The sequence below is a fragment of the Accipiter gentilis genome, chromosome 1, assembly GCF_929443795.1.
Source record: "Accipiter gentilis chromosome 1, bAccGen1.1, whole genome shotgun sequence".
Taxonomy (NCBI): Eukaryota; Metazoa; Chordata; class Aves; order Accipitriformes; family Accipitridae; genus Astur; species Astur gentilis.
In genome coordinates, this window is record NC_064880.1 from 11,072,056 (window position 1) to 11,089,113 (window position 17,058).

Genomic DNA, 17,058 nt, shown 5'->3' on the forward strand with positions numbered 1-17,058 from the left:
TTTTTAAACATTCTAAAATAGAAAAAAAAAATCATTCTGTAATAAAACAGTCTTTCACACTAAAACAAAGCTGTAACTCATATGAAACACAGCAGGCCTTATATTAACTCTTGTATAGTAAGCATGACACACATAGTTCCCTTCCCTAAAAATATTTTTAAAAATCCATTTAGATTTTAGTTCTTCCATCACTGAGATTTCTTCTCCATCCACGCTGCCTCTCTTTATTGATGATATAAAATCATCAGATGTTACCCAAGTTAAATTTTTGCTTTCCTTCAGGACACTTCCTTTCCAGTTGGGGAAATTACAGAGACAATGAAAAGGTTAACTACAGTAAACTTAATGTTATCTGTTTATAAAATAACCTTTCATATTCAGTTTCTGTGTTTTTAAATGAACTATCTAAAACACTATTAAATCTTTGGATTAGTTAAAGCATATGGAATGTTTTAAAAGGCAAGTATTTTAAAGAGGAAAATTTTGCAGCTTTGCAAGATGCGCTGCACTATAGTAGTTATCTGATTGAATGAATTCAGGTCTCATTCATTTTAAGAAACATTCAGTTGCTTCCTTCAGCAGTATTTCATAGTGCATACCAATCTTGCAGTCAACATCTTAATGGTCTTGTAAAAAAGGTATGGTTCAATCTCAAAAGACTTTAAAAGGATTTATTTATTCAATGGAAAATAGACAGCGAAGCCATTTTTTTCTTGGATTTGGTATCTAATTAATTCCACTTGCAAAACTCAAGTTACTCGAGTAACTAACTAACTTAAATGAGTTTTGTTAGCACAAAAGGTATTTCATGAAATACCTGTAAAAGGTTAATTCGGGTTTCTCTGACAGTTTCATCCACAACTGTTCCCTTTTATTCTAGAGAAGGCTGGGAATATGAGAAAGCCTACGACTCAAACGACATACCTGCACAAGCACCATAGTGCAAATCCCAAGCCACAGTAAGGGTCAAGGCAGATGGCAATCTGACGTGAAGGGTACAACTCACACTGTAGCTTTATAGAGCGACATAAGGCACTTGTAGCTGCATGTGACATCTGTAAGAGGAAAACAGGCACTCTCAGGAACTTTTTAAAAAAAAGGGTATCACATGTAACAACTGACAGAAATGTTTCTTCTAGAAGACGTGGCAACACGTAGCAGTTTGGGTTTTTTTAAGCACCTTTAAAACAGGAAAGGGATATGAGCCCAAAATTTCACATGTACTTTTCTTGCTAGTGGCAAGTGATATCTGTCATGACATCGAATGATGCCAAATAACATCTGACATCTCTATGATAAATCGCAAGAGAAAACATTCATGAACCTTATAACAAACACTCTCCATTTAGTCCCCTTGGTGATTCCTCACATAGAGGCAGTAAGACTGAATGCTTCCAAAAAGTGCATCAAGAAATTCTGATGTCATGCAAATTTAAAAATAAGCTTTCTGAACTAAGATGGTCCACTTACATATTTGTATTTCTTCTCTGGCAGAAGGAATGAATATGGAATATGCCTATATATAAGGAAACAAAGTACAATAATCTCTCTCTTGTTACCCTACCTTTACTCCTGCTAATATACCAGTAGTAGACACACTGAAGTCCAAATATGCCAACATATCTGGAGATGTAGGTCTGAAAATACTAGCCAGCTTCTTCTTAGGCATATCATCTATTTAAAATAAATAAAAAGAGTACCATATTATTATTTTGGAAAAAGAGCACGGGACAAAAATGTATCTTTACAGCATTAACACCAGTTGCTTTCTATAGTTACTGGACAGCTACTTCGATGCAATGCAAGATACATCCATTCAATTAGGCAGTTATGGTATAACAAAATAAATAAATCAAACACTTTTAAGTATTTACATTTTGGGTAGTGGGCAAACATTCTGTACCTGTATCCAAAATAGTGGGCCATGTTTTAATATCTACAGCTGTTGCAGCTTCCTTGGACTTCAGCAGTTTCATTATTGCTTGCGTGGTCAGTATACATGCAGACTTACTGACCTGTAAAAGACACAGCATTGAAAACATTTATAAAACTAGTGAATGAATGCTCAAGTGATTTCATATCTGTCCAGATGAGATAACCAGTAAGCTGAACAGATGAAGAAAAACATTGGAAACAAAGCAAAATAAATCACAGCAATAGAAAGAATATTTTAAACAAGTTTCTGAAAGAAGCATTTATTGACTCAGCCACAGCACACTGATTTTTTTTTTCCTAGCTTATTTTACATTGACTGTGGCAAAACAATTTATCAGGCTGCATCAATCATCCTACACCCACCAAAAGCATTAGGAGAGGAATGTCTTGTACATACCTCTACAATCATTTTGACAGTGGGCAGAGTAGTAGCAAGATTCTGTGGATGAGGTGGGCGAACGGTGATAGGTATACAGCCGGCATATAAGCAGCCATAGAAAGTTGCTATCAAGTCTACTCCTGTAAAGGGTGTTTGTGAAATAAAGAATTATCAGAACAAAAGGCCAAACTCTTTCACCAAAATCAAAATACACACTGATTTATTTTGTTAAGATGTAAGGATCTGTCACAAAGGTCTCTTCAAATCAACAGGCTGTTCTTGGCCATGCCCAATTCTATAAGGTTAAAATATTTTGCATATAAGAGTTAGCAAAAATTATTCAAACCCTACAAACTTTAAATTTGTAGAGATATATTTTCATGGACAGGTTAGTAGAAAATAACAAAAATAAAAAACCAAGATATTGTAGGTTATGAAGATGATGACTCTGATTATTTCAAAAAGCATACATTTATTTTGCACAATTATCACTCTGAAATATGCAGTCCTCCTACTTTTACGAGGTAATACTTTTTTCCTGAGGTACTCTTGTAAAAACACACTGGTAATGCAAGTCCGGGGTTCAGATTTCACTTCTAGAGACATTCAGGAAAGAAAGGGTGTTCATACACTGACATCCCTAATCTAGCTTTCAATGAATACATAAGCAGTTTTATTCCATTCTCTGAGGCTGAAAATTGAGACTCTTTCATGTGGTTTAAATCAAACTACTCCTGCATAGCTGCCCAGACATCTGGAGCAATTATATTAAATGTTTGGTAAATGTAGTTTGCCACTTAGGAGAAGCAACTTAATAATAAAGTGACATAAAGGAAGTCTCTTCCTTGAAATACTAAGTCACTGTCATATACCTGTCTGACTTTGATTTTTGCTGTCTGTATTGCCTTACCTGGAGGATAAACCAGGGCCACGTGGTCACCAACATTCAGTCGTCCCTTCTCTATCAGTGCGACTGCCACTCTCTCTGCTCTCTTGTGCAACTGTATGCATGATGCAGTGCTAGCTACAGTGCCCTGCACAAAAAAGAAGCAACATCAGAAAACTTTATTCAGTTTCAAACTGTCCTCTACCAAGTACATGCTGCAGACACAATATTTCATTGTCCTTATTTTAACAATACAGCAAACTTTTAAAGAGTCTGTCTCGGTGCTTTGGAAACCACGCTGCTGGAGAATGCTAGAGAATTTTATATATATTATTTTGAACATCAGACATGAAGCAGCTTCTAAATGTATTTGGTACCACAAAAAGAGTTATCTCACAAATATTTGAAATTTCACAGTCCAAGGGAGAAAACACAGTAGTAGTAGTAGCATAACTCTTTTAGCAGCAAGTGAAGCACTGCATTAGCTTTACCCTACCACACAAAGCCAAACCTCTAGATGTTTTTGCAATCAGCAGTCTTAAAAGTGCAAAGGGAACTCCACTGACGTCTTTGGTATAGATGCTCTTTTAAAGGGTCAGAGAGAAAACCTGAGCTGTGGCTGGTGTGCAGTCACTCCTGCTTCAGTGCATCTATTGAAAGTGTCTTTCCCACAACTATGCATCTGGAAAGTCTTCACATGGAAGCAGCTGTATCTTTGCATTGCTTAGGCAGTCGCAAGGCCATGGGGATTCAAAAAAAGCTTAGTCCAGTTTTTGATGTGAAGACAGAAAACATCCTTTTGCTATCCAGCGTAGGAAGCAATGCCTTAGCCTCAAGCCTGTGAGGTTGGGATGTATCTGGTTTTCCAAGACTACAATCCCATTCAAGAAAAACTGGTCGGACAACCACCTCAGAGGAAAACTAACAGTCAGAGACTGAACGAAGCCTCCCACTACACAGACAAGGATTATCACAGCAAATGTCTGCTATACAAGTATTCAGTTTCAAGTCTAAGACTGCCACGTGTAATCCTCACCCCAAGTGCACAGCTGTCTGATCCAAGGCCTAGTTTGATGCAGGATGCCACTGGCACTCTGCTCAGTTTTACTAAGGAAACTGTTGTTAAAACCTGGGAGCTAAAGTCATGCAAAATAAGAACAGGAAATACTGTGTATTGTTGATACAGGAACTGTAGCAGCTCAAGGACTTGGGAGAAAAATATTGACATGAAAAGGTGTAAAACAAAAGGGTTTCTCATGGAGAGCTGTGAACACACTAATGTTTAGCATGATAGCTTATTAGTCTCCAGCTATTTAAGACGTGTTCACCAAGAGATAATTTCTTTCTGCCTTCCTTTTTGCAGTTTTGTGTTTCCTTTTTGCAGTCTCCTTGTGAAGGGTAAAAATTGCCTGAACAAAGTGACCCAGAAAGGGGCTTCTTCATACTAGAAGACTTCCATCAAAAGCCTCTTTGCTCTGAGAGAAGAATAAACCATTTCTGTGGCTCTTAACAACAACCATATTGAAGCAGTTTCTTCTACGGAAGTAGAGTCTCATGAGAAAAGGCAGAACTTTGACACATATCCTAAACCATTTTGCCTGTGTGAATGAGACCCCCAAAGGCAAATCCTTCACTTCCCAAGGACTGCTCCTGGACCTTCTGAAAGCACATTCCCCATCTCAAATGTGTGCGGTACAGCACAGCACAAGGTAGACCCAATTTGTCTCTGGGCTGTTATTATCACTGCAAGGGTAGCTACTGAGTACAGGCTCAAGCAAAAATTGACCAGCTTTGCCTCCTGGAAAGAAAGAAGGGGAATAAAAAAAGTTCCAGAAGAGCAGTAGGAAAGTCTAAAATATTTGAGTTTTCTGAAATATGCACAGCAGTAGTGCTCCTCAAGCCCAGGGAGGCTGAAATACTGAGGAACATACAAAAGTGCAAGTTTTCTCACATCCCTTTATGAAGAGTTGGATGCACAGGGCACGTGAATGCTCCAAACTACTGACAGTCACACACAGAGTAGAGTGGCTATGAGCAAAAATGATGTATTTACTGAGAAACATGACTGTTGCCTTGTAATATGTCATAAGGGCTCAGACAGCCCTTGAATAATATAAGTATATAGACCCTATAAGTACCTAGGACCTGTACTCCAAAACTGAACCATTTACTTGTTCATGTTTGAGTGACTGTTAAGTGCTATCCTTTTTGGGGGCAGAGCCTAGCCAAGGTCAAGCCATCAGCGTCTCCTGAAGGGTGTGCAGTGCTCCTGGAAAATATATTACTCCAAGCTCTTACAAGGGTTCTCTACTTGGGTTTTAGATCTTTTAATTAAAAAAATCCTCCAGCTCTGACTTCTACTTACTCTTGTGCTCAGGGATAAAGACAGAATCGTGGCTCCCATTAATATGACAAAAGTTGTGTTCCAGCAGGAAATGCAATTACTGCAATGTTTTAAGCTAGGCAGAATGCATACTGAAATTCCAGACGTGGAATAACAGATGTGGAATAAAATTCCAGATGTAGAAAAATTATGCTGCTTGCTAACTAGCAATTTTTGCCTGCTTCATCAAAATAACCCAAAGCATTTTTGGAAAAGACTTATAGCTGGAATTTTCTTAGAATCCAAACAATCTTTTACTGATTGCAAGCTCCAATTATGATCTAAAGTGCATCTCACCTTGGAATTCAACAAAAGGAAGAGGGGATGATCTGGAGTTGTCTGAGCTCGCCACTGAAGAACATCTGCTAAATACAGGAACTGTAACAGAAAAAAAAAGGAGACACTCTGATTCACTTGAAATGCACCATGCTTAGCTTCAGCAGAACACCATAACTGGTCTTCCCTCATTTTGAATAAGCCAATTCAAATATTTAATAATATCAGGACATCAGTGTTACCTTTCTTGCCTGGTCATTATCCTCCAACTGGGTAACATCTCTCCCTGAGGCTTGTGCAATTCTCTTTCCAGCAACAAGGTTTCCTACTATCATTGAAGCAGGACCAACATCTGCATTTTGAAAAACAGTGCAAAATGAAGGAAAATAATGTAAGAAAAATGTAATAATCTATAATTCAACCTGTAGATTACTATAAATGCCATATATAACATAGATCTGAAAAGATGAAAAGCTAAAACCAAGGATCGTATTGCACAGAAAAAGAGAAAAAATGATAGTATGGTACACTAAAAGTCAAAATCAGTTTATTACTGATTCAGCAAATTGATGTCTGTCTGTACTTCAGTTTTACTACATGAGTTACAGCGTGTCCAAGTACCAGCCTTTGCAAGGTGGCGAGTACTGGAACAATTTAAAATGTAGCTACAGAAGCATGAAATTGGTATGTGCTGTACATCCTTGCATTTACCTGGGACTTGAGGCAGATCATAATGCCTTCACTGAGCTCTGGGCTGCTCTGATAACACCACTAGCTCTGCCAAGTTATGCAGCTTAAAGCCATCCAACGTGCACAGCACTGAGCTGTCACATTGCTTCTGGATCATACTCCATTCATACCCTCAGCAACAGACATATGGAACTAAGGAACATGTCTGGTTTACTAACCTGGTTGTTTCTGTCGAGGCTTAGGCAGGTTAGTAACACAAGTATGTGGACACATCAAGACATTACAAGGGTGCAGAGCACCCTCTAAAAAGCGCTGCTTAGTTTCGGAAATGTGAATTCCTCCGAGTGGAGCCTTTGGCAAAGTGTTGGCTGGCACCAAGGCAAGACAGTAGACGCCCACTTGGTGAATGCTATCAATTGCCTTGATAGAAAGAAAAAAAATACATTCCATGTTATCACCTGGCATGTAGCTAGAGCAAGAATCTGAATTCAAGTCAGTTAATAACATTAAAATTTTTACTTGCACCACAATTTGCAAATAAAGGGTCCAATTCTGCACTCACTGAACTCATAGAAGTTGTGCCATGACTTCAATGGGAGCAGGAGCAGACCCAGGACTTTGGTTGTGCACTCTATCAAGGGGATGCCACCTGCACATTAGGGATTAGGAAAGTCTCTTAAAGTGGGCAAAAAGTGCAGAGATTTTAAAAAGCCAAAATTATACCACAGCAAATTTAGCATGTATGGCACAATCACAAAAGCGCAGTAGAACATAAAACCACAAAAATAGGGAGGAAAACATCTTGCTGCCTAAAACTTAAGTGTCTATTTTAGCTATGACACTTCTAAAAAGAGAAAGAAAAATATTGTCTCCCATGAAAAACAGCCTTTCTATTACCAGATATTCCCTCCAAAAAGATTACAAAGCTGAAATTAGACAGAAACCATAATTACACAACTGCCTTACTCTTAAGAGGAATATTCCTGTGAGTCATTCTCTCTAGCCTTCCCTTTAGTAGTGCTTTCACCAGTCTTCTTCCATAATTGCTCTCTCACTTTTTACTTCCTTAGAACCGATTGATTAATTCCAAAATCCTCAAATGCAAATCTACCAGAATTTCCCTCCCTCCTGGCCCCGCCCCAGGAAACACAATAAAGTAATCAAGGAAAAAAGTTTTTAATGCTTACTGTTGGAGATCTAGGATAAGGATGTTAAGTGACATAAAAAGATTTCAGGGTCTGTTTTGCTACTTGGCACGAAGTAGACCCTTTAACATTTTCAGACTTAACTCTCCTAGCCAGTACAAAATCAGCAGTTATGTCGAATTAAAACAAACAAAAACTATCATCCCTAGGACTTTAAGAATGCTAGTAGTAGGAAGTTAAAAAACATTCTGAAAGAAAGTCTTACTTTTTACAAAATTCTGTTAACTATCAACCCTGAAATGCATTCCAAAGTCAGCTTATTACAACTCTCTGTAGTTACACTGATAGGGTTTTTCTGATGGAAAAAAGATGCTCTAATATTGTCATTTCATACATCAGCCTTATTCACCTGGAAAGAGAGAAAGGACAGACTGACTACCTGTAGAACCCTGCTCATCCACTGAAAACTATCCTCCTCTGACGCATCAGGGCGCTGCTCTGCCACAAGCACTATTCGATCATCATGCAAAACGGTCACAGAAAACACTGCTATCCTAAAACGCAAAGGACAGAAGAATGATAGGATGCAACATATGATGAACATAGCATGGTATATTATAAAGTGGAAATGACTGCAACCTTTAATGGTACCGTTTCAACACACACAAACACTATTCATGCCAGATCATCACAAAATCACAGACGAATTTAGAAGAAATGTAGGTTCATTATTGTAATTTATTTCTGTTGGGGGTCAAGTGAATTTGCAGTCACCAATGTAGCACGTGTTTGACACAGGCAGGTTCCATACGTGCAGGGATTGTGCAAACCTTGACTACGTAACTCCATCATGCACGTTAAACTTGTTCCACCTACATACAATGTCCTTCTGAAAGACAATTATGCCGAATGGCAGACCAGCTTGTCTATCAATGCTTGCACTGAAAAATACTTACTCCTATTTGTGAATCAAATTAGTTTTAGGCTTGCATCTTCTAGGATAAAATATTAATAATGCCTCAATCAGGTATGTGCCATTATTTTTATCATATGTGAATTGCGCAAGTGATGCAAAAATGAGGAAAGCTTGACTTTCATAGAATAATAGAATGGTTTGGGTTGGAACCTTTAAAGGCCATCTAGTACAACCCCCCCTGCAATAAGGAGGGACACCTTCAGCTAGATCAGGTTGCTCAAGAGCCCCGTCCAACCTGACCTGAATGTTTCCAGGGATGAGGCATCTACCACCTCTCTCAGCAACCTGTTCCCATGTTTCACTACCCTCACCGTAAAAAATTTCTTATGTCTAGTCTGAATCTACCCTCTTTTAGTTTAATACCATTACACCTTGTCCTACCGCTACAGGCCCTATTAAAAACTCTGTCCCTATCTTTCTTATATGCCACTTTAGGTTATTGAAAGGCCACAAGGTCTCCCCAGAGACTTCTCTTCTCCAGACTAAACAACCCCAACTCTCTCAGCCTTTCTTCATACGAGAGGTGTTCCATCTCTCTGATCGTTTTTGTGGCCCTCCTCTGGACCTGCTCCAGCAGGTCCATGTCTTCCCTGTGCTGAGGACCTCAGAGCTGGACACAATACTGCAGGTGTGTGTGTGGGGTCTCACCAGAGCAGAGTAGAGGGGCAGAATTACTTCCCTCAACCTGCTGGCCACTCTGCTTTCAATGCAGCCCAGGACGTGGTTGGCTTTCTAGGCTGCAAGTGCACATTGCCGGCTCATGTCCAGCTTCCTTCTCCGCAGGGCGGTTCTAATCTCTTCATCCTCAGCCTGTATTGATACCAGAGGTTGCCCCGACCCAGGTGCAGGACCTTGCACTTGCCTTGTTGAACCTCATGAGGTTCACATGGGCCCATGTCTACAGCTTGTCTACGTCCCTCTGAATGGCATCCTGTACCTCAGGCATGTCAACCACACCACTTTGGTGTCATGTGCAAATTTGCTGTGGGTGCACTCAATCCTACTATGTCATTGATGAATAGGAAGCCTTGAGGGATGCCACTCATCACTGCTCTCCATCTGGACATTGAGACATTGACCACTGAAGAGCAATAAGGCTGGTGATACAACACATACCATCTGAGGTCTTTCAGCAGCGTCAATGCTCCTAGTTTGTTCTTTAGAATGCGCTGCAAAGTTCTTCCCTAGGCCACTCTGCATGAAAGGCTCAGGTGGACAAAGGGGAGTTGTGTTTTACATTTGGCATACAAGCTTCATTTAATTGTCTTAAGAGAAGCTTTGAAAGAAGTTTTAAACAGACGCTTAAAGATCTATGTAAAAGTAATTTTAAATCTATTATGCATGAAGCAGGGTGTCGACATTCATCTTCCAAGTTAGCAGGGATAGCCAAGTTTTTACCTGGCATATCACAACCTACTGCCACTTTTCCTACAAAATACACATGTAAAAATTCACATGCAGAGGTCCTCTGTTACTTGTTGATCTTTCGCAGTTGGAAAAAGGAGCAACAAGGTCCAATCAGCAGTGGTGAAGTTTTTAATATACTCACCTTCCCCGATAGACAAACTTCATGGGTTCAACTGCCAATGCGGTGGCTACCACATCATCTGCATTGTGTCTGCGGCCACTAACTGTCATTAGGCCATCCAATTTTCCTACCACAAACACCAAATAGTCCTGAAAAGAAGACAGGAATAGAAATAGATAGGAAAAACCTCCAGAGTCCTGGCGATACATGCCTGACTAAAGCCAACAATATTCTCAAGATCTGTACGAGCTCACTACCCTGACACAGAATTCTGCTGAATTTAGGAGCATCACTTAAGAGTTGGGAGTCAGGACAAAGCAGGGCCCCAGATGGCTCATTCACACTTACAGGACCCACAAAGCCAAGCAATCCTGTTCTTGTAAAGGGTTGGTCTGAAACAGGTACACCGGCTGCCGTCACTGGAATGGCCTGAAAAAACATGTAAGTATTCAGACACTCAGACTACTGATAAGAAAAGCGAAGTTAAAATGCTTTCTGCCTCTCTTTCATTGTAGCTCTACGCTCAGTTGAAAAACTACCCAATGACAACAGTTACTATCATGTCAAGTACGAACAACAGTTTTTTGAATAATGAAGAACACACCAATTCTTAACTCTGTGGTACCGTTCTTTCTTATCTTTTTCTCAGCTATTTGGCCTTCCTAACAAGAGTTCACACTGCTTTTTAAAACAGGTTTTATAGCATGCACTCATATAGTACTTAATCAGAAAGTCTTTCTGTTGCTACTATTAACATCCCTGATGAGATACGTACCCAGGCACATCACTTCAATTGCGACAAACGCTACCCTATCAGAACTTTGAGAAAGTTAAGTTTGCTGCAATTACAGGACTGCCTAGAATGGAGAACCAGAGCAAAAGCATTAAGCTCATCAGCATGCTCCTCTCATCTGCTCCGGTAGTTTCCTTGCCTTTCCCCCACCCCCCAACTCTTCCATTACATTAGGTTTCTTGCTGGCTCTCTCACTAGCTAAGGACAGTGCTGAAAGCTAAGCTGTTTGAAGTGTTGAGGCTTGGCAAGCTGACAGAAAGAGCTTTTTCTGAAAGAGAAGACTATGGTCAGGATTTCTTTCATCTCTCTGGTAGAACTCCATACTTCAGCCGAGTCTTCAAACTGCTGCCCAGTGTAACACTACTATGTGTGTGACTCCCAAAGGACTCTCTTGCCAGAAAAGGGAAAACATGAAATTGGGGCACCATTGTGAGGAAAAATCTGGGCCGAAAGATCGCTCTTGCTTTACTTTGACAAACTACAAGGCTTATGACTGTTATGCTATCAACCTTACTATCTCTTCTTCCATATACTTAGGAACATAATTTCATATATCCAACAGCAAACTGTTTAGTGTTCTAAGCATTACAGTAAATCAATGCTAAAGTTCATTTTGAAAAGCACATACTGTTTGCAATACACAAAGGAAGCTTTTCTAAATAATTTATTATATCTTAACCAATGCATTTTGATTATATGAAGAAGCTTGCAAATATCAGACCAGATTCTAACTCTACATCCCAAGCTGTGCACCAATAAACATGAAATGTCTTCAGGTAACTTTACAGAAGACTGCTGTGTTAATACAGAACTAAGATGTATTTAAATGCCAACATAGGCACAACACTGGACAGCAGAATATAGATGCAGCTGATTGACTGCTGATGGTACTTTGTATTTTTGGTTATAAGAGACAGAATTTTCAGTTCTGAAGCAAAGTGTATTTGGCCATGACTTTTTATAACAAAATAAAAAAGGAAGTTTAAGGAATGTGTAAGTTTATTTGCAAGAAGAAATACTAGAAATGTAACGATGAAACTTTACATTACAAAGAGAAATACAAACCTCAAACACATTCTTGGTGATTCCGAGGAGGCCAAAATACGCCATCCCAGTTGCACCTGAATTCACACATATTTCTCCAACCTCATCAGCTTTACACAGATAAGGAGTCCCATCCACCTTCACAACACACACATTTGCTAAAGGGAGAGGAAGAACACAGATTCACAGCATTGGTATGCTTCAGTAGCTGACACTGAAGTTGCTTTGCCACTGACAGGCAGATAAAGATTTATCAGCTACAGCAAAACCACAACATGCAAGAGAGCTCTATCTTTTTGACAGCCTGTGTAATGTGTTCTCCAAGACTACAGATGCAAGTTTGCAAATGCAGTTTTTTTTCTTACAGTGCTTCACAGCCTACACATCAGTTGCAACTGAACCCAAAACCGTGGCAATTGCTTTTCAACATGAAGGCAGATGGTTTGATCAAGTACAAACATATATGAGAATAAAGATAAAAAATAAGAAGATACCATTTATAGACATACCATTATTCCTTTTACTTATTGCACACTTCGACATTCATAGTATCATCCCTTAAGTTATGTGAGAAACACATTAGAAATGGAGACAAAACAAGCCTATTTTATTCTCACTCTCAGGTCAACGATTTTTCTGCGCTATTCCTCATGTTCTTTTAAAGCAGGCCAGTCTGCCAACTATTATTTAGAGACCACACACAACTCGTCTCACAGAGTTGTCCCTTACTGAACTTAGTCCTGTGACTACATATTATCTCTTCCCTATCCTCAGTTTGATGACCTTCTTCAACTCACTAAAAGGATTGTATTTCACAAAGGTCCTACTGCTACTATGCTTACCAATTTTCTTCTAAAATCTCATAAGTCTTCCTACACTGAAATTGCCTTATTTTTAATCAAGGATACACATACTTGCAAACCAAATACTACACTGAGCTTTGCTCTGGCCACTGGTTATATTTTACTCCTGAAGCCACTGTTTTTTAGAGGTTTCTCTGGCTAAATGGAGCCCTTGCTTAAGCAGTCTGGATTGGTCCTTTCCTAGTCCGAAAGGGAAAGGAAAAAGGATATGGAGGGAGAAGGCATGATGTAGTAATGAAGTTTAGCTTAGCACTCAAGGTTAATAAAGAAATCAAAATGGCTACCGGGGTAAATACAAAATAAACAGAGCCATTGAAAAATAACACAGACTATGCCATAAATTAATGTACTGCCCTTTCCCATTGCATCTGCTTCTGACTCAGATTATCAGAGTACTTTGTTGTTATGCATACTATATTAAAGAAAACAACCATGAGACCCCAGAGGTATCAGAAATTTATTTAGTTGGTTTATTGCTGGTTTATTTCTATCAGGATCTTTTAAATATTTTGGCAATGTCAGATGGGAAGCCCAGATAAGGCTTACAACAGTCGTCTTGTCCTCCAGCATGAAGGACTGTATTACTTTTTTCTAATTTAGCCAATCTTAAGTGATACACAGATAGCCCTTACTTTTACCACTGTTCAACTAGCATGAAGAGAAATTATGAATGCAAAGTGGCACATTTCCTTTAACACTAATACATGATAAAGCCAGCTCTGCTGCAAGCATGGACCAAGAATTCTGCCAGCAGAACAGGTTCATAGACACATTTTCAAATCTCAGAGAAGTCTTCAGTTCTCAACAACTTAGGTCTGAACAGAAGATACAATAATTCACCCTACCAATAAATCAATCTCTAAATTATCTTGGTTTCATAAAAATATGAAAATGCTATCAGAACAAGTAGCATTTATTAATAAAATGTTTGGAACTATGCAACGATAACCTCTGGTGAACAAATAAGTAGATGCCACTCAAATTCTGGTACAGGTCCAAGTCCAAATTAGAACAACAGTTTCAGTTGCTGAAAATTATACATAGAAACTAGAAGGTTAGAATGAAATTATACAGTATGAAATATCAGCTAGTCGTGCAAAAAATGCATTTTGCAATTTAGGAGGAGAAACTGGAAAAAAAAGGCCATTTAAAACTTAATTGTAAATCGAAACAGAATAGAAATCGTTTATTACCACAGGAAATTACTTGAGTTAATCTCAGAACTCCATACGTAACGCTTGAGCAATGATGCAGAGAGAAGTGTTAATAACTGGAGAAAGCGCAACAATTTGTAGGCATACACAAATACTACAGTCCTCAACGCATTCACAAACATGGAAAAACCAACAGATTAGCTTATACCTCTCAAATGATGCTCCATCCATGAAGCCCAAGGACAATCCTATCACCCTGATCCAAGTAAAAAAAAATACTTACCAGTAACCAATGTATGATACAGGTAGTCTACACGTACATTCTAACAGCAGGCATAATTCTGCCCTGCCATGTGATACTGCAAGGTTTTCCTTTTGCAGTATCTGTAGAGCCTGTACTCTTGCTTCTTCTTTTCCTGCTTCATGTGTGACATATAAGAGAGTGCATCTACCACCATTTCAGTCTTTCTCAACAGCATTGCATCTGAAAAAGAATTAGAGAGAAGGGAAAAGCAGATGGGATGGGAATGTACATGTGGACTACACATCACGAAGAATACTTATTACTGGTAAGAAAGCTTTCTTTCTTCAAATGAGTCCACATGTACATTGTTATAGATGGCGACTCTTGGCAGTCAGCCCTGCCATGAGATTTCTGGCAGAGGATGAGAATCCTACTGTGCAAACAAATGACCGTACCGATGCCCTACCAAAGACTGGATTCAGCTTTGGATGTTTCAAGACCAGCACAGCATGAATGCGAGAAGAATGTCAGAGGCCTGCACAGCAGAAGGCTACTACCAAAGGTGCCTGATGAATGTTAGAAAGTGCTCTCTTGTTCCACTGTCACCGTTTCATAGTGGATCCGTATGCAACTGATATCCATTTGGATTCTTACTGTGTGCCAATAGCAAAACTCCAGGATCTTCTTGTAGCAAGCAAGTCTTCCTAAAACGCCTGGGTCCATGAGAATAAAACCAAGAGGGCCCTCCTTGCACTACAGTCTTTAGTTATAACTTCTGTTCTAGAAGAATGAAGGCTTAAGAAAAATACTAAAAAGGCTAGGATAAAATGGGCCTACCAGAATTGTGGAAAGTATTTGCAGGGTTTCCAGAGAGACCTAGTCTTTGAAGAAAACAGCATATGGGGATGTCCAATGCAAGGACCTGAATCTTTCCCTGCTCTTCTGGGAAGGGCAATAGGCACAAAGCAAGCCAACTTCCTAGATAAGGATGAACAAGAAACTAGACTCTAAAGGTGGTCACACAAGCATCCAAAGCACAACATTCAAATTGGAAGAAAATGTCTCATCAAAGATGTACGCATTGCCACAGATCTCCAAGAGAAGTTCTGCAGTGGCAGGCTGTTGTGCCATCCTGTGATAGACTGAAGTCAACTGGAACACACAGATCTGATTACTATGATAAATTCTTAGGACAGAGTGGGAACAAGGTACTGCTATCTCACATTCACAATCTAAGGAGAAAGACTGAAAGCTTCACAAAGTTGTTCTGTAACAACTCCTTTCACAAATCAGGCACTGAGATAAAGGAACCAGATGCCTCTGCAGTGAAGATGCATTGTGATAACTACTAGAACCTGGGCAAATGTTTGTTAAGACATGGACAGAGGAAACAATAACATCCAAGACATCCACAGACTGGAGAGAAAGTAAGCATTCTGCCATTTGAGAAATCTGAACCATTCTCCTTGAACTTCTGAGAAAGGTACTGAGTACAGTCACAATCCAGAACTTGAAACTGTATATGCATCAGTTCATCTTGCAGAAGCCTAAGATCTAGCACCAACCCAAAGTTTTCTGCTTGAGTATAAGAAAGTAGCTGCTACAGCACTCTTTACATGAACCAGGCTTTGTATAATTAGGAGCTATAGGAATACAGATCTTCTGGATTAGAGAGGGTTACTCTCTTGTCAAAGAAAGAATTTGAGAATGAACCCTGTAAAAGAATAGAAACATTTAGTCGGGAAGTAGCAGGGAGGCAAACTTAAGTTAATACCCCAAGCATCCATATCCAGGTCCAAGCATAAGGTATTATAAGCTTCCAAGATGACAGATGATGCAGCAATCACATCCCAGTTGATATGAAAGCTGGAGGCACAGAACAGGCAGAAGAGAGGTTTGGTACTCTCCCTACCATCTTTACCAGTCCAATTTGAAAAAATGAACTGAAGACTTCTGTAAGCCAAATATTGCTTCTTAGCAATGTCAGTCCCAGACAGAAACCATGCAATATAGCTCAAGGTGGTCAACAGGTGAGGCAAAACATCATCCCTCCAGGAGCTGCAGAGAAGATTCCAGGGGAATGCATACTGGGTTCTCTCAAGAATTCCCATGCTATCTTTGATGGGAAGATTTCTTTGTGGATGCTTGCGCCTCCCTGGTGGCTCTTGTGATTGGCATTCATGACAGATAATTAAAGTGAACAGCCAAGGCAACTGAGGAAAATATGGCATCAAGAGCGGCCTATGGGTTAAACAGGAGTGACATAAGACATGATCCTGGTGCTGAGGGGTCTGTTGAATAAGATCCCCTAAGCAGGTGGGCTTGGTGTCTCAGAACAAATAGCAAGATCTGAAGAAAAGGAGGGTAAAAGTGAACACTTTAACCATGACCTTTTAACCAGCTGGTTCCTGAATAAAGTATTCCAAGGATCTTTGAGCATTGTAATAATAAATTACATTGGAATAAAGCATTGGAATAAAGTATTCCAAGGACCTTTGAGCAAATATCAAAACCATTTGGCTTGACTGAACAAACCTCAGCGTGACTACTAGTTCTTGGCTAGGGGACTACTGTCACAGCACATTTGACCAAATGTAATTCATGAATGTGAACTCCTATGTTATAAGATGTTTGAAAGACTAGGGCACATAGTCACTTCCAAGACCTCAAATGTATTCATTGGGGATCAGAAGATGGAACAAAGCCTTCAGGGATGGTATCTGACTCAAATTAGGCTTTTGGTGAAAGCACAGCAATCTAAG

General features: G+C 39.5%; 1 protein-coding gene across 6 annotated transcripts in view; it reads right to left on the minus strand.

Moving 5' to 3' along the window:
- Positions 1 to 17,058, minus strand: part of DIP2A (disco interacting protein 2 homolog A) — a 129,484-nt gene that overhangs the window by 14,288 nt on the left and 98,138 nt on the right. For 3 of the 6 annotated variants that reach the window (XM_049810839.1, XM_049810822.1, XM_049810855.1), the window contains 12 exons: positions 12,057 to 12,193; positions 10,547 to 10,627; positions 10,220 to 10,347; positions 8,104 to 8,248; positions 6,768 to 6,969; positions 6,102 to 6,211; positions 5,881 to 5,961; positions 3,225 to 3,348; positions 2,333 to 2,454; positions 1,904 to 2,015; positions 1,565 to 1,674; positions 925 to 1,055 (listed from right to left, as the gene is read on the minus strand). In XM_049810839.1, coding sequence (XP_049666796.1) covers positions 925 to 1,055; positions 1,565 to 1,674; positions 1,904 to 2,015; positions 2,333 to 2,454; positions 3,225 to 3,348; positions 5,881 to 5,961; positions 6,102 to 6,211; positions 6,768 to 6,969; positions 8,104 to 8,248; positions 10,220 to 10,347; positions 10,547 to 10,627; positions 12,057 to 12,193 — 1,483 coding nt within the window. Of the gene's footprint in view, positions 1 to 924; positions 1,056 to 1,564; positions 1,675 to 1,903; positions 2,016 to 2,332; positions 2,455 to 3,224; positions 3,349 to 5,880; positions 5,962 to 6,101; positions 6,212 to 6,767; positions 6,970 to 7,111; positions 7,199 to 8,103; positions 8,249 to 10,219; positions 10,348 to 10,546; positions 10,628 to 12,056; positions 12,194 to 17,058 lie in introns of those variants that run through there. The other 3 variants (XM_049810848.1, XM_049810831.1, XR_007507324.1) reach the window with 2 other exon arrangements.